The 21,783-nt window shown below is 35.8% G+C and overlaps 1 protein-coding gene across 8 annotated transcripts in view; it reads left to right on the forward strand.

Moving 5' to 3' along the window:
* The window catches only part of GPATCH2 (G-patch domain containing 2), a 96,337-nt gene extending 74,880 nt beyond the window's left edge, over positions 1-21,457 (forward strand). For all 8 annotated transcript variants that reach the window (XM_015857261.2, XM_015857254.2, XM_015857257.1 and 5 more), the window contains exons 9-10: positions 5,131-5,213; positions 17,788-21,457. In XM_015857261.2, the coding sequence (XP_015712747.1) occupies positions 5,131-5,213; positions 17,788-17,957 (253 nt within the window). In that variant the 3' untranslated portion in view covers positions 17,958-21,457. The remainder of the gene's footprint in view (positions 1-5,130; positions 5,214-17,787) is intronic.
* The last annotated feature ends 326 nt before the right edge of the window (positions 21,458-21,783 follow it).

Raw genomic sequence — 21,783 nt, forward strand, 5'->3', positions numbered from 1 at the left:
AGTGTTAATGAATACGCTTCCTTTGGCAACTGTATACAACAGTATCTGCATTTTGAGCCATATAATAAACATGAATCTGTAGTACAGGTCCAGTATGTGTATGAATTTGAAGCCTTTTCTGTGATATTGTCATGCTAATGATATTTAGGTAATGGGAAGTTCACTCAGATTATGCTTTGATTTTGGAAAGTTGAGTTACACAATGCACTTCATTTTATTGACTTTCATCTGTTACTCGATTTTGAAATCTGTTGCTTTTTTAATCTTTATGCTAATGTGAATGTTATTTCACATACTGTCTACTTAATTTCAGTTTATAAGGAATTGTCAAAGCATTCAAAGCATAATGTGAATCATGGTCCTCACTGCATTCTGTCTTCAATTATATCTATATTCATATCTATTGCTTATCTATATTTTAGGACTGAGAAATGACAGTGGCAATTACATTTCCACTTGAAAATAATTATCTCAAGTCCCTTCTAGACTGCAAACCCATCAACTCTTGCTTTATTTTAATCTCTTCTTAAAGAATTTTGCTTATAAACTTTTGTCAAGCTTCTACAGTAGCTAAAGCATTCTGATGATAAAAATTGAAGAGTTCTACAGCCATCTGCAGGAATACATTGATACTGTGGCAGAATGATGTGGCACTGTTTACAGTGGGTTTGTTCCTCAGGTGAGAGAGAGATGTTGGTTGGAATATAATGGATAGACAAGTATTGATCATTACTGGTTCACCTAATTATGGTATTGAAATCAGGCTTCTTCAAAACATTATTCCATTATAATACCCACCAGCATAGGGTTTTCCAAATCTAGAGTACAGATAGTAAAAAAATGCTGTTAAACAAAAGATGCAGACTCTTCCACATCTGACTTTGTTAGTCATCAGTACTTTTATCCATTTTAACATGGAACTCAAAACCACAATCTCAATTACTTACAATTTGTCTTAGCAGTGTTGCAGTGTAGTAAGCTAAATGGTTTGACACTAAATATACTGAATGTTAATGAAGTTAACTGCACTAATAATGGCCTTCATTGCTTCTTTCTGAAAAGACTATAGACTAAGTATTGGATTTGATTAGTTGGTTTTGTGATTTTTGTTTCTTTTTTTGTGTGTGTTTTTTTTTAATCTGGGGGGGAGCATTGAGTTTGCGACCACTGTTATTGTTGTTTGTTTTAGGGGTTGTGAGCTTTTTGGTTTTTTGTTTGTTTGTTTTTTACTCCTGTAATCAGTTGTGATTACATGTAGTAAATAAGTGAGCCAGAAATCATTTGGGTGAGTTTATCGTATTACCCTTCTCAGTGATTGGGCTAGTGAATTTTTAACTCTAGTAGCTGCAGAGTTCTGTGTTCAGTTGCTCACAAAGTGGATCACCATGTAAGCTGCACAGCTGTAGGTTCCATCACACGGTGGTTTGTTTGAGGGATGTTACCAAGTGGCCCATTGTCTTCAGAGGGATTTTGCAGACATAAATCTGATATAACCTCTTAAGAAATGTCTTAGACACCTGAAGGTGTTCAAGGGCATACTGTATGTAGCTTTGGGCAACCTGGTCTGGTAGATAGTGACCTTGCCTGTGGCATGCAGGTTGACATTAGATGATCATTAAGGTCCCTTCCAACCCCAAACATTCTGTTATTTTATGATTGTATGGAGACGTGAGTAACAGAAAAGGGACTCATGAAAATCACTTGCTTATTCAGCTTTGATAATTATGGGGGGGGAAAAGGAATCTGTTCTGTAGGTATCGATAGAATTATTTGGGAAGCAAAAATTGTATGGTATGATATCAAGGGCAAGTTTCTTGAGAAAAAAAAAATGATAGGAAAACTGCAACTATTTAAGGAGATAACAGAATTTGAGTGAATGTTTGTCACAGTGTCTACTTGCTTCTGAATAGTTTTGTGTCATGATGCTTCTCTACAGAGGAAAAACAGATTTGCTGTATCAAAACTGCTTTTCATTGTTATTATTTCCATAAAGTTTTATTGTTTGTTTTGGTGTTCCTGCCTTCTGTAGTCTATGTTCAGTTTTGAGGCTCTTATTTTTAATGAAGAGTCTAAATGCAGCACCCAAGATTTTTTTTTTTAATAAATAAATAACAATTGACAGTAGTTTATCCAGTGTTTTTGTTTAATATGTTGAGGCATGCCACAACAACAATTCCTGGCATGCTAGTGTAAGTTCACACCAGCCTGGCTTTTGCAGCCCTCTGATTTCCCCCTGCCACAACTTTGCCGCGGCTGTGACACTCGCAGGCCTGCTCTGCCGTGGTGCAGCTGATGCCCTGTCCATGCTCATATTTTTCTTATTGACAGTGAGTGTTCTTGCCAAACGCCAGGGACCATAGTCACATCTGTTTGTCTCCCAAGCTTGTCTGAGGCTGCTTGGGAACACTTTTTATCCAGAGGGCAGCTTTAACTAGGCCTAATACTCTGGAAAGCCTCTATTTGTAAATGCATACAATGAGGCGACAAGTTCCTGTTGTCTTTCCTTAAAAATTATTCCATTTGACACTGCTTGCTCTAGTCCCTGTCACCAGCACGTCAAAAGCCAAGTTTTCAGGCAAGGTGGTCTTAACAAGTTTTATTTTTTCCCTAATAAAATGCCTGGCTTCCCTGCATAGCACTATTTATAAATGATAGCTAGAAGCAAGCTAGGGATAAGTAGAGAGTAGTCAGGCAAATAGCTATCTTCCTTTCTGTAATCCTCACTCTTCTGAATTAATGCTAAGGAACATAATGCTGAACTTAGCCTGATTGAGGGTCAGAGTTCTCCCTACTTTCTAATACCCCCATTACAAGCATTTCAAAATGTAGTGTTCTGCTGAAGTATGATGCTTCATTCCGTCTAACTGCTGGTTCAAGAACTGTGATGGTTCTTGTCCATTCCTCTTAAAACCCCTAGCTTTATGTTTCGCTGCGATCTGAATTGGCGGTGCATGTCAGATGGTAAGACCTGGGTGAAAGCAAACTCCACTTCTGCGTTGAGAACCGGTCTGAGATTTGATGTTAGTAGCGATAAAACAAGATTTGACAAAGCTTTACTGGGACTCTAGCATATTGCTATTTATTTGTGGCACACGGAATTTTCAGCAACAAAGAAATACCCACACTCACCTTGGCTGGTGATCAGATTGTTGTGCCTTGCAAAGACAAATGATTCATTTATGCTGAAGGAACCAGGCTGCCTTTCAGATGTTCATTGATTTTAAATTAAAAAGTAACTGCTGTGTTCTACATGAAGGGTGACAACAATAACAAAGTAGTCCTTACTTAGTGTTATTTGTTGCAACTCCATTCCTGTGCCTGAAGGAAAAGTGGGGAGACCCAAGTACCATAATCTTTACAGATCAATAATCTGGATATCTCAATGTAGTGTAACAGATAATCAATTCTGGGTAAAATAACTCAAACACTGCTAGCTGTTACTGCTCTAGCTTGTGTCTTCAGGTTCAATTGCCTGACTTTATTAATTTTTATCTTTCATCCTGCTTGTATTCCTCGAGACTTTTTCCATTTTTCATTCTGAAAGCACGGAGTTGCACACTGTTTGGCATATAAATTACCACACAATTTATTCTACATGCTTAATATCAATGTTATATGTATCTCTTAAATATTTATTTTCCCATATTATGTTTAAGTATTCATTTTCTGTATTGTACAGTTGGTTATGAGTTACATTCCTTGATTTCTGTCTGAATTTGGGGCTGAAATATAGCACTATGTTACTATAGTGCGGTATCAGGATGTTAAATAGGGCAGTATTTCTACTTAAAACTGCAAGGAAGAATAAAACTGAAAATAAGAGGAAAATGTGTTGAAATAGGGACTCATTAAGTAAGGCTGTAATACGTTCCTGCATGAAACTTGTTTACTAGAATATTTTACTGTTTAAATAAAAGCACTGAGTATTTCCTTGTTAGTTTACTGTATCTTTTTTATTTATTTATTTAAGTATACAGAAGACTTTACATTGCCATTTTTTAATCAATATATTCTTTTCACTCTGAAGTCTCTCAACATAAATGATCATTTGTTATTCATTGAGGAGCATCACAGCTTAAAATAAAAATCATACATATAGTAAAGGCCAGGTCATATATCCATACTGAAACCAGATTTCCTGAGTGACAGTATTACTACGCAAAAGTAGACTATCTGATGCAGTTCTCAGCATGTAGTTTTATCAGAATTCACCACAATATTGTGGTAAGAGGTTCACAAGTCTGAATGATGTATCCAGAAACAGTAAAATTATGGCATTAATAAATTATTCCTTTTATCCCCTGTTCAGTTTCATTTCTTTACACAAAACAATGCCAACTATGTATGTTCCCTTCTACAGGGATTGCGCATTACTTTGAGAAAAATAATGTCTTCTTTAAGATTATATTGCAAAATTCATTATTTGGAAATTCCAAATTTGCCCTTTTGCTATGATATCTCACTGGTAGATAGATGGCTTTAGTGTAGTAACTTCGGCTTGTCTACTGTCCTAGGCAGGTCCAACAGTTTACCAGTCTTAAGCTTGTGATTGTTTAATGAGAATCTGGACATTCTACTCAGTTATATCATAATCATACCGTACCTTTGAATTAGTAAAGGGCAAAGTGTTGTACTGCAAGACAATTTCATTTACCTTTGAAGAGTTTACTGTTTCATGTTTTCTCATTTGTTCTTCATCTTACTTTAAAAAGAAATTGACAGTGGTTTTCCTGTAATAAATGTTGTTCTGACAGTTAGGCATTGCTAGCCAATTGATATTGTACCAACAATATTGTGATTTCTTTAGATAATTAATCTTAGCTATTTTCCTGTCAGAAGCAACAGTGTTTTTGTTGTTTGTTTTATGTTGCACTAGAAAGATAGCCAGTTTTGAAAATTAAAAAACATTCCTTTTATATTATTCATTCCAAGAACGATTTATGGTGCTACATTTAGATACTGAGCACTTGTCAACAAGCGTAATTATGCTTCGATATAAACAAGATTGGTGACTTCACAGCGCAGCTTCATCTCAGTTGAATGTTTTGATATAGGTTTGTATTATACAAGCTTTGTGTTTGTGGCATTTTTCTTCCTTTGTTAATAGTTTTCTCCTATAATTACTTGCAGGCAAACCAGTGTGCATTTAGGATCATTGTGCATGGGAGATATCAAACGGAGAAGGAAAGCTGCTCCCCTGCCAGGACCCACAGGTAACCAATTTCAGTGGGACAGAACGCAAAACACATGATGGTAAATCTGTAAATACAAAGCAGTAGGTCAGTGACCAAGATTAAGGCTGGGTAAATTCAGTAACTTATATTGTAACTTCAGTTTTTTTCAATCCTTATTTGTTAGTAGAATTAGAAGAGTGTATCTTTTTAATCTCTCCCTCAAACATTCTCAATTTCTAGATCTTTATGACAGCATTTCTTTAAAGGGACTTTATCTTTTTTCATATACTAAGAATCACAAACAGTAAAGATTATGGTTCATATTGGCTCAGGCATTACAAGGTGGAAGACTTAAGTTGTCTTGTATTTTTCTGTGAAGAGAGCATATGCATATAGTAAATGTCCTGCAAACAACTGAAAAGGTGGTGATAGGCTTTAAAATTAGTGCTGTGGATTAAACAGGAAGCAACTTACAAGCACATTTCTGAAAGATTTTTACAGATGCGAGGTCACAATCATTATGTGCTTTTTGCTGATGTCACTGCTGCGAAATGACTTTTTCAATACGTAGTAGTGATTTATAGGACACTTGTCAGTTTGTTTGTATTAATTATATATGTGCATACTGGAAAGAATAGATGGTGTTTGTGTGTCAGTGTCTGACATTTTATGTATAGGTGATATGTAAGTCTGGATCGTACATGGTAGTCATTTATAAGTTATTATAGCAACATACATAGCACATATGGTTTTTCATATATATTCTAGTTATCTGTCTTTGGAGAAGCCTAATATTTGTATTCCAGCTGAATTCCCTCTTCAGAAATTTCATTGTTTTAAACCTCAGTGGCAGTAACAGACTAAGAATAATATTAAAAATGTTATTAAAGCACCTCAGTGGCAGTAGTATGGAAAAAGAGAATGAGTGGGTCAGGTTCTAAGACTCTGAACATATGTGAAGTGAGAAAGAAAAATACTTAATGGTTGAAGAGAGAATAATATAATTATTTCTACAAGGTGATTTTCACTTGATAACTTTCAAGTACTAAAGGATGTCATTTTGTACTAAGGGGGTATGAAATATCATGAAATTCATTTTATTGTTCATTTTACCTTGGGCTTTCAGTGTTCAGTATTTTATTTTACAATCTGGTTCCTCTGCGCAACTTTGCAAAGCCAATATTTTGATACTAAAGCAAATGGATTATATTCAACATTGTGTGTCTCTGTATTCACAAATGTAGAGATTCTGAATTCACAGGATTTTCTTTTCTTTGATGGATAACAGAAAAAAAAGAAAACAGGAAAAGATATGTGCATACTTAGTTGAACAAAAGATAGAAGAAGCATTCTGCTATTAATGTTCCTTATTTAACAGTGAAATCTGAAAGGCTATCTGTAAATGAATGATGAGCTGCAAATATTTTCCTAAGACACATATGCCACAATCTTTTGCCTAATAAAAGTCAGCCCTCTGAAAAAAAAACAAAGGTACATACGTTCTTCAGATAGTAATACCTCCTATTTATTTTCGTAGAAAATGCAACATATACAAAGAGCAAAATAACACCATTTGGTAGTGTTTTGTAGCTGAAAATTTGCTCTGCTTTTCAGCATAGTCTCTACTCACCACCTTGCAGTGCTCACAGCCACTGTTTGGTCTTCACAAACATTCAGCAAGCATCAGTGAATGTCATTGAATGCCATTTTTTACACGTGGAATAATTCAGTGACACCCCTTTGCTTGATTAGTACTTCCATCTCAGGTGGCATTCTGTGAGACTGCCCCCCTGCTGCCATCTGTCACATGGCAACAACCTTCTCATCTCAGAGTTCCATCTCTGCTTCCAAACCACCATCTATCTCTAATGTTGTGGGCCAGCATAATAAAGTTAAAGTAGGAGGCGTTACTACTGGAGCAGCCCTTGTAAGTCAGACAATTCCATACACTTTGCTTCTTAAAGTATACTACTTGAACTGAACATTCTAGTATGCTTTGGGGAAAAAAGTGGAAATAAACTATTGAATTTAATAACATCAGAAAAAGCATGACATGCTTAAGCTTATAGTCTCTGGAAACAAGTTTTAAAAATCATCTGTGTTTTTCAAAAAAATTACAGTGATTAAGTAAGTGCTGTAGTGCTGTGCACAGCCTTGAAAATTATCTTTTATATGTTTAGATACAGCAGTAGTAGAGAGAATGACTGGTGATACCAGTGAAGTTTTGAAATATGTTCTCTGTTTTGACTCTCACAAGAGTAGCACCTGCTATTTTCAGACATCTTAAAAGCTATAGACTTCTGTAGCAAGCAGTGTTATTGGTTAAGCGTTTATTAATTGTGACAAGAACACCCAATTTATTTCAGTACTCCAGCTTATTTACTGCTCTTTCACCTTTGTATTTTGTATTGAAAAAGTAAAATGAATATTGATAGAGTTAGATATTGATTTCTAAATTTATAACCTGTTCTCAGCCTGGAGTCAAAGTCACATACCAATAGGATTGTGTATATTAGTAACAAAGGATGTAGTTTTACTTGTGCAGCAGTGAGAAACTGTTGAAGCAAGAAAGTTTGAGCGACACAGTGCGTTTTATAGTTTGAAAAATGTCATTTGTAAAGGTGAAGAAAAGCTGTGTTGAAAAGCAATGAAGAAAACAGGAGATAATATTATGTATGGGTTGTTAGGACCTGGCTGTGCTGAGGTGGTGAAGTCCTGATCTGTCTTTTATTTTATTTTATTTTATTTTATTTTATTTTATTTTATTTTATTTTATTTTATTTTATTTTTATTTTTTACTAAAATAAATTTTCTGGATTTTGGATGCATGTTATAGCCCCATCTGTGTATTAAGTGAGGTTAGGCAGGTAGTTGGTTTATCAACTGAAATAAAATTGAGATGCCAATATCAGTCACTTCTCAAAAAAAAAAAAAAAAAAAAAAAAAATGAAAAATTGTTTACTTTCTACAATTTCTTGTAAGAACAAAGTGTTGTGTATTAGGGGCCAGGTCATTCACAATGACTTTATGCCTTCTTTGACAATTTACTTGAGCAGTAGAGCTATTTCACATGACACCCTGATATATTTCATTGTAGCAATACAGTGTCCTCAAGTTTGCATTAAAAGCTCTTAGGCAAACCAATATATTATCATGGAAATAACCCTACCAAAACTGGGTTCTGGTACCAATGAAAATAATAACAAAACAAACAACAACGAAAAGTTGTATGTGAGAGCAAGGATATTCTCTGTGATGTACTGTTTGTAGTTGAAATGAGTGCATTGGTAGTGCTTACAGCAATTTCAGTAAACTCAGATTACCTATTTAAAGTCTCATATCAAATTGGTAGATGTTACTGAATTTCAGATGCTGTGATACATTTACCTGTTTCTCTCCTAGTGACTCGGTCACCTTCTGTACAGATTTTATTTTTCAGTCAGCTATTCTTTTTTCTTTTTTTGTTTGTCTTTATATCAGATGCTTCTAAATCTTGCTTGCTGTAATTGTTTTGTTGGTGTGCAAATTCTGCTTGACGCCTGAAGGATGTTAATAACTTAATTTAAAGAGTGTAGAAAATTGGATCCAAAATAACAAAAATGTTCAGTTTTATTTTTATGCATTATGAATAAACATTTATTTATGTTTGAAAATGTTCTTTTATATCTGGTGCTTATTAGTGTGCTTTGTAGTGTGGATTTGCAAAATCTAAGTTTAAAAAGAAAGCCATCTTGTAGTTGAAATACAAAGATTTACATATTCAATGTATGTTATTGTACATTTTATCGGCAACTTAATATTGATCATTTTTAAGAAAAGAAAACCAGATGTTACATCTCCATCTAGTTGGTGTGTTGGATGCTGTGATACAGGCTGATACAGACTGAAATGACAAAGTTAAGATTCTCATTTTAAAAAATGTTTTTAATGAAAAAATATAATTACAGCAGAAACTCTAAGAGCTCAGTAATGCCATCATGACTCACTTTAACAAAGTAATCAAAAGGGTACATGTTTTCATTCCTTTTTAAAAATTGCCAACAGAACAGCTAAGCAAAGTATTTTGCTGATGCTTAATATGTCAGTGATTAAAAATCAGTCCTGAATATCTGCAGTACCAAATGATTTGAAAAAGATTGTGATTACACTGTGATAACAGAGGTTTCTTGAGGGTAAGTTTGTGGTGAAGGTCAAGTTACTGAAATAGTTGCAAAGAAAGGGAAGGCTTTTGCTGAATCCTTTTGTTCTTGAATGAACTGTCAGTAAATTTCCAAAACTATAGACAAACTATTTTATGCCTCCTTTCTTCTTAGCTTGATTCATGGCTTTTCCACCTACTAAATGTACAACTCTATTAACAGAAATGTCTTTTCATAGAGCAGTTACAACACTGGGATGTTCTGAATACTCTTCCTTATCGCAGTACACCAATTCTTATCATCCTCTATGGGTTACAAAGCCTATCTACCTGAGCATTCAGCCTATGGAGATATGTGTGTGTGTGTGTGTATGTGTGTGTGTATATTGTATATATAATATACATAAATTTATAATGTATATATAATGTATATATGCATATATTGTATATATATTGTGTATATATATACAATATGTGTGTGTATATATATTGTGTGTAAATATATATACATGCATACATATATAAATGTATGTATGTATTTAATGTAGTTTATTTCTGCAGGAGTTTGAATTTTAGAGGCTTTTTTCATTTTTTCACTAAGTCAGGTAAAAAGTAAAAAGTAAAAGATCAGGGTGTACCATATGGTATTGGAAACAACACACTAGGTACTGCAAAAGAAACGGTTCCTCACATTTTAAATTACTGGGGGGGAGGGGGGCTTTTCTTTTTCTTTTTCTTTTTTTTTTTTATTTTAAATTTTGTTTTGCTTTTTGCTTGTTTGTTTTGTCATCTACTCGGATGCACTGATAGTTTGAGTTCCTGATCTTGGAGAATATGGGCCTGGCAAAGAGCAAAGTTAGGGCTCTGAACTTCATGACAGTGGACATCCATCTAAGGAATTAGTGTATTGGATCCCCAGGGATACTGGCCATAGGGATATAGGAATGGGACAGAGCTGGCAGCTCTTTATGGATACTTTTCTGAGAGCAAGAACTTGCAGGAAAGGCAGGAAACCAGCATGGCTGAGCAAGGACCTGCTGGTCAAACTGAGAGATAATAAGAAAATGTACAAGCAGTGGAAACAGGGAAACATGGCCTGGAAAAAATACAGAGGGCAGCCATTTGGTCATGCAGAGATGGGATCAGGAAAGCCAAAGCACAGATGGAACTGAACTTGCGTCATAAATTGTTCTTGGAATGAATAACTTAAGGGATGTGAAAAATAACAAGAAGGGATTCTGCAGGTCAGAAGAGACAGGCAAAGGAGAGTGTACCCTCTCTGATAAATGAGAAGGGAAAACTGGCTTCAGAAGGCATGGAGAAGGTTGAAATACTCAATGAGTTATTTACCTTCACTGGCAACTGGGCTTCCCGTACCTCTCACTATCCTGAGCCTCTAGATGAGACTGGGGGAACAATATCCACCCCACCCCACCCCTGTGTAAGAGTGGAGCAAGTCAGAGACCACCACCCCATGAAGCCATGAACCACCACCAGTCCTGAAGGAACTGTCTGATGTGGTTGCCAAGCCATGTTCCATCATATTGAAAAGTTGTAACTGTGAGGCAAAGTCCCTGGTGACCATTGAAGTAGACCAGAAAGATGTGGAGAGACTTGAGAAGTGGGCCCATGTGAGCCTAATGAGGTTAAACAAGGCCAAGTGCAAGGTGCTTTGATTGTCAGCCTATAGCTTGACATTGCTACTGCTGAGGTCACATCTAATATTTGCATTCTGATGTCTCCATTACCAACACAAGGACTGTAGTTGGCTTGTATAAGTGACACAATTGCATGTTAAAGAGTGCTGCTGGATGTGGTGTTATTTTTATATCTTTCAAATGGAAAGGGATAATTCAGTGTCCTCCCAGATCTTCATTTTATTAGAAAGCTCTCCAAAGCAAGAGTTGTCTAAGTCCTATCATCATCTGTGTATTCTAGCCAGAAGTCTTAGTAATGTTCCAGTTTTTGTTCTTTGTGTTTATTATTGTATAATAGTCAAGTAGCCTCTAGCAGCAGTGTAGATATGGGCCCTGATAAACAGGAAAATGTTTATTTAACCTATAGTAAATATATATTTGTGTGGATGTATTTACTAGTTTCAGTAAGTTAATCTGTGGCATAAGATAATACTCCAACCACATAGGCATGGAATCAGCAATGGAAGTACTTATTACCCATTACCAATGGTGTCCTGGTGTTCCATCCAAATTTGGTTTAAGATTATTCAAAGCCACCATCAGAGGCATAGTCCTAATATCCATTTAATCCTCAATCTTTCTGCTGAAATTAATTATAGAGCTGTCCATTTGGAGAACATTTTAGTGGTTTAAGTCCTTTTTCTGCATGACTCGGTGCAAGGTTACAATTATTTTCATACAAGCCAGAGAATGCTTTTCAGAAGAGGTTGATTTTGGCAAGTGTTGAGGGGGTTGTGCAGAACTTTGGAATTCTCCCTGGTGGAAACACTTCTGAAATGCAGTTTAGTGACTGTCTTTCTGTCGGCATACATAGGTAATAAAGCTGGCTTCATTTGGACCCCAGTGAAAATGCAAATATGAAAATTTAAATATCAAGAGATTCCACCCTACCAAGGAATAAGCAGAATTCTACTAATTCTGGCCTTTTCCAACCAAAGATATTAGAGATTGAATGGGTAAAACAACACACTTCACCCACAGTGTGGTCCACTAAAACAAAAAATAGGAAGAGCACTTGGAAGTCCAAATCTAAGTGATCTGCAGTGATGGAAGACCAGTTAAACTTGTTCAGTGTCCAAATTTTCATCCGTGTGTGGATTTATAATTTGGAATATTGGAAATAAAAGTAAAATCCAGGGTTTGTACTACAGGATGCATCTACCCCTGCTGCAATTATGTACCAATTACTTTTAGTGCAACTAGCAGTGGGACAGTAGGAGTGAAACTGTAGCAGTGCAGACATTGAGGTTTGCTGTGGGTGCTAGGTAGATATGAATGCTTCTAGTAGCTTCTAAGATTCTGACTGCTTTCTCGGCTGGCTTCATCACTCTATACTGGCTAGAGTAGAATGCAATGCAAGAGACTTGCCCTAGACCATAATTCTTCTAAGGCTATTATTGAGACATAGTCCTTAATACTTCACTGTGAGGCATATATGAAAGTTTGGTCTAACGATTCAATCTCAAATGCTTAGATAAATAATGCAGTGTTTTCATATCTGATTTTGTCTGTTTGCTTGTTTTGGTTATATAGCCACAGCATAGTGAATTGTGAAAACCACTAGAGGCACTGATTTTAAAAAAATCACAGTATGGCTGTCAGCCATGCTCACATTGCTGACTCTGTGCAATTATCCAAAACAGTTTTAAGAATATAAACATCTGGGTAGTCTGATTCCCATTTTTTTAGTTAGAATGGACGTAGAAAAGATGTGCTGCAGCAACATCTTATTTTGATTACATTCCTTCTAAAACGTATTGTGTATCAAGATCAGTCCCTACTGTTCTGAGCTCATCTGTCTAGTGAGAAATCAGAAGAGAAAAAGAAGAGATGGAATATTAAACACTTTCAGAAAATGATGGGGAAAGTGCACTAGCTTTTAAAGTGAAGCAGCATGTATCGTATCGCCTTCCATTGGCTGTTTATCCAACATCAATACAACACTTTAGGAGCCAAATTACTAAACAAGCTGCCAATTAGGCTTGCAGTCAGCTGGATAGATTAGTGGCTAAGAGAGGCAGATACAAGATTTTCATCTCTTGAGCCAATTACGCAAGTGAATTACCATCCACAATACTCCTTGGAAGATTTGAGGTAGAAAGACTGACTCTGCTGTGATAGACATAAGTGAGATCCAGGGTAGGGGGTAAGGGTTAGCAGGCCGTGTATTGCAAAAATTACCCAAGCAAAAAGAGATCCTTCTAGGAAAGGATTTAAAGGATTTAAGGCTGCTGAGAGAGATAGAAAAGGAAATAATAGTTGTGGAATGCTCTGCAAAGGCATTGCTGTTCTACTCACAGGTCTTAATCATATAACAGAAAGATGTAAGGCCAAGACTATATTTCTGTACAGTGTCATTTTCCCAGAACTGTTTAAAAAATACCCATTTTCTTTACATCACAAAAGTTCGGTGACCAGAGAGGAAATTATTGCAGTATGCCTTAATTTGCTTCTTACAGCTTAAAAATAAAGAGTAGTGCTTTTTAAAATAAGAGTTATTTATGAGATTGAACCTAGCTGTATTCCGACTTTATTCACGCAAATCTAAACCAAATATACTTGATTTTAGTCTTACCCAGAAATTTGACCATACAAATAAATGTTGTCACAATTAGGGTTGGCAGGGCCACAGTTCCTTTTTTATTCTACAATGTGTGATAACTTAATTGGTGAGCTTCTGAGTATTGTAGAAAGAGCTTTTAGCAAATAAAATGTATCCAATGCATCAAAACTGTGCATAGGCTCATTTGTTTCCTGCAGAGGAGCATTGTTTCTTAAATATGAAGCAAATTTAAAACCTGAACTTTTGCAAGCTGTTGTATCCAAAAATGATTAAACAGATGTGGAGCCTGCAGCAGCATTAGACCTCTGATCTGATTTTAGCTTACAGATGGAATTAAATTAATTCATGGCAATCACTGTAAAATCAAGGGTATGGCACAGAATGCTAGTGCACTGTTTAACCAGGACATACCTGTCTCAACAGCTGTTAAGAAAAAATTGCATGCCTTTATTTTTCATTGAAACTTGCTTTTAATAACATAAATATCATATCAAAATTACATAAATGTCATGAGGGTTTTTTTTGTTGATGTTGTTTTTTCACTTCCTAGTTTTGTTTCTTTCTTATCATATTTCTTACCATATTCCATGTATGTAAGGTCATATGCATAATAAATGTAGACCTTGAAGTGTGTCTATTCATATGCACAAATGTTTGAAGGTAGGGCTTTTTTAATTTATTATTCTGATTTACCAGCATTGCTAAGTGAAGGGATGCAAGAAGAGGAATTTTTAATTGCTGTCTTCTCAAGCAAGCTACCATTCCTCAGTATTAGCTCCTCACTTGTGTAATGGTAACTACTCCTGCATGTAGACTTCTCATCTGAAAGTCCAGGAACCAAATTGTTACAGTAGCTGAAACGTTTTCAGTCCATAAAAAGAAAAGACTCTACATAGGGGATTCCAGCAAATTATTAATACAGAAAGTTCCTCATAACTCATGCAACTCCACAAAGCCCCATACAGCAATAAAATTTGAAAAATGCATCCCTGCTCTTTTGCTTAATCTGATTTTGCATAGTTATGTTTTGTGGGGTGGCACAGTGTGTTGATTTTATTCTTGCTCCCGGGTGGGTCAAGACTGAACACGTCCCAGAGGTACCACAGCCCTTTTCAAGGCCAGTGTGCTTGGACCATTCTCTCTAAAAGACCCTACTGGCAAGTCCAAGATGTGCCCTGGGCTTGAATTAAAATCTGAACTTGAAGATGAATATTTCAAGGACAATTACCGATTTTAATTAGAAAATTGATGCCCAAAGCATATGAATTGGGGGTCAGGGAAATAACAAACAGTGTGGTGTGATTTTTTTAAGAGTTCTTTTAGATCATGCAGTGGGTCAAAGATGCAGGGTTGGCTTTATTTCGTTTTTATTTCTGATTGACCATGAGATGGAGGAGAAAAGCAGTTGTGAATACAACTATCCACATTCTTCTGATTCAGAAAAAAAAAATATTTACATTATAAATTAGTATCCCTGCAATTCTCATTCATCATTTGAAAAATTTAAGACAGATATAGATATGTTTATATAAAAACTATGCTGCAAATGATTTGCATGTATTAAACCTTTTCAAAATTGAAATAAAAGCTATTCATATTTACATTATGTACATGAAAGAGTAATTAGTCAGTGTACATGCCCATAACATAGGCAAGTTGTGTGGCTTTTTGGTTTTGCTTTATTATAGCTGCTGTACAAAGCCTCCAAGCACATTATCCTTTGGACAGTGCATGCTGCTTGACTGTTTGCCCAAAAGGGAGTGTGGAAGCCAAGTTTATATGGTGGTTTCTGCTCTCTCTTGTTGTTATTACTTGGCAAAGTGTAAGAATGAAACAGAAGGCTTCAGGGCAGGCCTTGGTGTTCTAATAGGAAGTAGAAGTATATACAGTGGGGAAAAAAAACAGTTTTCTTATGCATTTCTGATATATGTATGTCTGTTGAAACAAAAAGTATTCTGATTTTCCTGTCAGTCACAGAATGGAAAAAGCAATGAGCAACATGTAAAAAAAAATTACAAAATAACATCTGATTATTTAACTATATCATGGTACAGATCGTTTCTGCATGCATCTTTTTGTGTGAAGTTGCTCTGCATCTCTTGAGTTAATGTTCAAGTATGAAGGTACGTATTTTACAGGAATAATTATGTGGGTTTTCCCCTGAAAGGGACTAACAAAAAGCTGTTTATTTTGATTCAAGCTGTGCCTTGCATGCCAGCCCAGCAGCATTTGTCTTTGTCTAAGCAGCGTTATGAATGGTTTAGTATTTCCAATACTTATGTGTCATGAAATATACTCTCATCTTTGTTTTTTCTTGCTTGATGGATCTCTTGGATCTTTCTTTCTTTTGAAGTTCACTTAATTGTTCTATGGCTACTGAAACCACATGCCATTTCTTACCATGAGTTGTTATGAAGAGTGGACCAAAACAGGCTTCTAGGATTTTACCTGTGAGGTTTACCTTTGCTTTTGTTGAACCATTGCCTTTCTTCTTTCTTTTTTTTGACCTAGAAAGTATAACTAAGAAGGTTGCAAAGCCTGTGTTGTGTATGCCAGGCAATGTCAGGGACTTGACTGTATGAAAATTGCCTCTGCCTGTGGGGGCCTGAAAAGAAAGGAAGTCTTGGTCATTGAATTCTGTGCTGGTCAGTTCAAGGGAAACCCTCTCGGGGATGAGAGTCTGCTGACTTAAAAGCCTTTTTTAAGTCTAGCATTAAGCATAGCTTCAAACTAGTATTAAAGAATGCCTTCTCTCAGTGCATTTCCCTTTTTCTTTGACTCGAAGACTAAGGTACTTGGAAGCTGCCTACCTTTTATGTAGCCACTGTTTTGCTGAATCTAAACAGATCTGTAGTGAGTTGTGTTTGAGTACCATAGATTCATCATCTCAGGCACCATAATGCACCTCTTCTTTTGAGCCTCTATCTCTCTATGGGGTTTCCCCTCTGCAGCTTTGCTTTTGTTTTGTGGGTGTTAAATGAGGTTTTTCAGAAGTGCTTGTTCAACTTTTGTTCCTGTTTAGTAAGCGAGCTTCTTGTCTGGTAAATTCTTGATTGAAGACATTTAATCTTCAAAATCAAAACACCTTGTACTCCTCCTAAAATATTTTGCAGAATAAGTATGTAGAAAATTAAACAGATAATGTCTGGAGCTGGGCATGTGGTGGGTTTTGTTTGTTCTCTTGTCAGTGGGAAGGAGCATGCTGTACAAAAGATAAAAACAAAAACCAACTGCCTGCATGCAATAGCTTGTACTAGCTTAAAAGTTCATTCTTAAAATTTTGCCTTTTTTAACTTCCTAAGGATCACTGCAAATTCCTGGAACAAATTGAATTTGTATTCCTGATGCAAGGTAGACACATAAAGGAAGGCAACCCATGTGTTATCTCCAAAAGTTTAGCTTGAGGAACTTGGCAGCTTGGAGAAAAAAACAAAACACTTGTATTTGACATTCACATTTCTTCTTGCTGTTTTCATAAGAAAGTGAATGTTAAGTTGTACTTTGCAATCTTGACCATCTTTTCTGTAGACAATGTGAAACGTCCTGCAATTGTGTAGGAATGAAAAAATCTCAGTTTTGTTGGAAGAAGCCTGTAAACAGCATCAAATATTATTGAAAATACCAAAAAAGTAAACTGGACAATATCAAACCTCTTGCAGTTTTAGTAAAACAGAAACTGAGTAAGGATATAGCTATATTCAAGACTATTAGACCATTTGTCACTATTGTAGTCTCTGCACAAGTTGCAAGTGTTTAATCTGAAAACATTTGTAGTGTTTATTGAAAGTTATCTTCTTGAGCACTGATAATATTGCTGAGAATGGAAAGGTGGCCGTGACAGTATGGTTTGTCTCGGCTTAATAATTGTGTAGAACAAGACATTTGTGTGATCTTGCCCCTTTATAGGTAGACTTGAGCATGTGATGCATATTCTTCAAGACCGATGTAAAATCCACTGTATTGGAGTAAAAAGGATCCCAAATGCTTAATTACTGAGTCAGTCTTTAGAAATACTGAAAATTAAGCAAAGCCTTAGGTTGTATTATTTGGGCTCATATGCAGTCAGGAGGTCAACATATGCAAAGACAGCCTGTTCTAGCAACCTATTAGATGAATTAGGAGAATAGAAAGATTTAAAGCTTTAAAGGAGATTATCCTGCTTTTCTCCACATGGCAGGCAGTGCTGATTAATGCTGTGTGTTTCTTTAATCTCAGGGTTTGTAGGTGAAAACACCCAACCAATCCCAGAAAACAACATTGGAAACCGAATGCTTCAGAGCATGGGCTGGACTCCTGGCACTGGCCTTGGACCAGACGGGAAAGGGATCGCAGAGCCAATTCGAGCCATCCAGAGACCAAAAGGACTCGGACTTGGATTCAGCTGACATAAATGCACTTTAGCTGCCAAGTGAAAGTAAAGATTGAAAATAATTTAAAAAGACAGGAATTGCAAACTTGTAGTATTTCTTATGATCAGCAAATTCGGTTGTTCTTCTCTCAAAGATCACTGAAGCTTGTGTGCTTCACATCAGCTACACCAGCTGCAAGGTACAGACACAGTGACAGAACCGGAGTTTGAATCTCATTTTACAATGGTGCTAAAATGTACAAACACTTGTACTTTTTTATTTTCTCTGGTCTTAAAGTTTGTATTAAGTATAAAATTCAGTATATTTGCTTCTTTTCATAGAACCTTCTGACACAGCAGATTTTAGTATATAAGCAGTTTTTTTTGTAAGTATAATTTCATCTCAAGAACCTTGATAAGGTTTGTCAAGGAAAACTGAACTTTATATAGTAATTGTGTTTTCCCCCTTTTCAGGCCAAGTTTCCAAACCTGATATTTCTAGTGTTTAACAGTATTTGAGGATAAGCTGTCATTTTGCCTGTAAGATATACATGTTTTCTGCTGGAAGGTGATATGTTATACAATTTTGTATAAGAGCATGAAAAATGGTTTTGTCATCATAGGAATGCCATTTCAACATCATTATCTGGCAATGCATCACTGTCTTCCACATTCAAGCTCAAAAGTAAAGCTTTTATACTTGTTTTTACATTTGCAGGGTTATCTTTTTTTAGCAGATATTTTAAAATTTTAAAGTTTATTCTGAGTGTGGATATCTCTTTATATCAGCAATCCTTAGTGTGTCTACACTTAAGGAGGATATATTTCAACTATGAACCAGAAAGTTGTATTTTAAAGATGCCTCTGTCAGTGTTTATATGCTGGGATTTGGTATTTTAAACAATGCAGTGTTCAGCGTTTGTTTTGTGATTGTGCTGGTGCCAGTGAGACACATTGTTTAAGGAACATAAAGTAACTGAAAAAGGGCAAGAAGTGAGATTAGGGTGGATGAAAGGAGGGAAAAAGATACTCTGATAGCTTCTCAAACACCCAAGCTAGCAATTTAAAATCAAGAAGGATCATTAAGTGTTTTAATCAGTATCCTAATGTATCTAATATCAGCAGAAGTAATTTCATTAAGCAGCAACCAATCAAGCTCCCAGGGCACTATTGGTCTGTAGTATAAAACAAATTCCACTTTAAAATTAAATGATAGGGCTGAAGAAAACATTTGTGCAGATGGACTAAGGAGAAAATCTTGCACCTGCTGTAGTAGCCAGAAATATTTACTTTGATTGCAGAGGGAACGGGATTTGATTCTTCAGTTTCTTTTCCTTCCCTGTCCTTGCTACCAAACTGCTTAGAAAAACACCTGCAGATTATTGCAAAGATAATTCCTGAGAATAAAGAGAGTGCGCCTTCCTTCACATGGCTGTGAAACTGTGAACTGTTGTTTTTTTTTCCTCTGGTCTTTTTCTTTCAGATTCACCAAATTATTTTTTTTTTCCAGAAAAGCAATGCTAGGAAATGTAGCAACATTGTAACACTGAATTTTCTTAGAAGTTCTGTTCATTCTTTCCAGGGTGAGTACTGTCAATTAGAAAACATTCTTTCACAACTTAGATAATGTAGACTAAAAGATTAGTACCCATTGTTGTTCTTGATGATCACTGCGTGCAGATGTTCTCTGAGTTTCAGAAGAGCCATTTATTGTTTTTTCCATCCTTGATATGATTGTGTGGTTTTGGCTATTAACATTATAAGATTTTTTTAAAATGGATTTGGCACTAATAACCAGCACAAACTTTTTGTGGAAGGTTTTGGAGCAAAGCATAATGTATGTTAGACACTTCTAATATCTTTTACACACCAAACCAAGTTAAAAACATTCCATACCCAAAGAATTTCAGGGCCACATAATTGCAAAAAACCTGGAATTTTGCAGACAGAGGTGCTCTCTTCTGTATTTATTATTTTCAGTAGATTTATACAATAGATTTATATGACACACTCCCATTCTTTCAGCGCCTGCAATTCTCTCAGTGTGACCATTTAGCCAGTTCCTTATCCTGTGAGTGATCCATCTGTCAGATCCCTTTTTTTCCAGTTTGGCAGTCAAGTTGTGCAGGACTGTTTCAAATGCTTTGCAAAAATCCCGGTAAATGATGTCAGTTGCTCTTCCTTTATCCACTGATGCTGTAATTCCATAAGAGGCCACCAAGTCTGTCAGACATGCTTTATCTTTGGTGAAGCCATGTTGGTTACCACCAATCACATCACCTTTATTTTCCATGTGCCTTAGTAGGACCTTCAGGAGGATCTGCTCCATGATCTTGCCAGGTGCAGAAGTGAGACTGACTGGCCTGTAGTTCCCTGGATCTTCTTTCTTTCCTTTCTTGAAAATGGGGGCTATGGTTCCCCTTTTCCAGTCAGTGGGAACTTCAACAGGTCGCCACAACTTTTCAAATATGATGGATAGTGGTTTGGCAACTTCATCTGCTGGTTCCTTCAGAACCCCTGGATGGATCTCATCGAGTCCCATGATTTTTGTTTTATATCAGTCTGTTAGAAATTATTAAACATTAAAACTGGTCAAATTGATTTTGATATGGAGATAGGTACACCATTACTGTTTACAAGAAGGCATTTTTAGATACCACAGCTAGTGATAAGCTGTAGAAAAAATTGATTTACTAGAATATTTTAATCTTGTGTTTTGAGGTAATTTAATGCAGTAAAATTCCCACTCAAAATCACATCATTTGTCTGCTTCTCATAAGTGTAATATATGATACTCCAGTAGTGTAACTTTGCACAATTAAGGCTAGCATTAGGAAGAAAACAAAAAAACAAAGTCATTGTGGGTTGGTTTGTTTTCTTTTTTAAGCCGCTGCAGTGTTTGTTGGCTTTAAAACAAGTTGGAGTACTTGGGTTTTTTTTTCTTCAGGTTTTTCCCATGTAAAACTTAAAATCATCTGCTGTATAACTTACAATCACACCTGCTATAAAACTGGTTCACATTATTTTATAGTACATCTAGAACTATTTCCAATAAGAATTCGTACTGACTAAGATACTGAAGGTTTTTATGCCTACATAAATATTGGTTCATCTTGTATCTAAAAGTTACTGTCACTCACCAAATTCTTTCCATTTAGGTGCTTGATTAATTGGTAGTTAAGCTGTTAACATTCTGCCTATGCAGAAAATTTAGTAAAAAGAAGACATATCCAGTATTATCAACATTGCATTTTGCTACATTCCATTGTGTCTCAGAGTTCTGTGAATTAAGCCATTAACTGTTAATAAAAGAAACACATGAGCAGCTGCTGGCAGAATCCTGTTTTTAAGTAAATATTTGTTGAAGTCAGAGAAGCGTTATCAATATGCTTATTTTAACAAGTTTGTCCCTGCATTTGTCTTTCTTCAATTAGGTCAATAATGGGTGTAGAATGGCAGTAAATAGCTAAATAATATGTATTGAACGCTTTGCTTTAACAGCACAAATGCAAGATGAAATAAAATAATTAGACTCCACGGGTTTTGTATGTTCTTTTCTTTAAATTGCCCTTTTCAATGGCAGTGTTACTGCTCAGGTGAGTGCAAAAACATTGTTTCTGAAAATGTAATTAGGATCGCTAATATCTTGTGCTAATGCTATTTTAGCAGAAGTGTTGTACCTCCTTAGCAGTACTTTTCTAGGTGGTTATTAAGGAGAAAATATGAACTGCATCACATAGTGCCTCATATAAAATATCTGCAGTACCTTTGTTATTATATTGTTCTGTTATTGTTTAAATACAAGTCCTCTTCATTCTTTAAGTATGTGTATGCTTTGATAGCTGTGACATGACTGTGCTTTC

This window comes from Coturnix japonica, chromosome 3 (assembly GCF_001577835.2).
Source record: "Coturnix japonica isolate 7356 chromosome 3, Coturnix japonica 2.1, whole genome shotgun sequence".
In the NCBI taxonomy this organism is placed as follows: domain Eukaryota; kingdom Metazoa; phylum Chordata; class Aves; order Galliformes; family Phasianidae; genus Coturnix; species Coturnix japonica.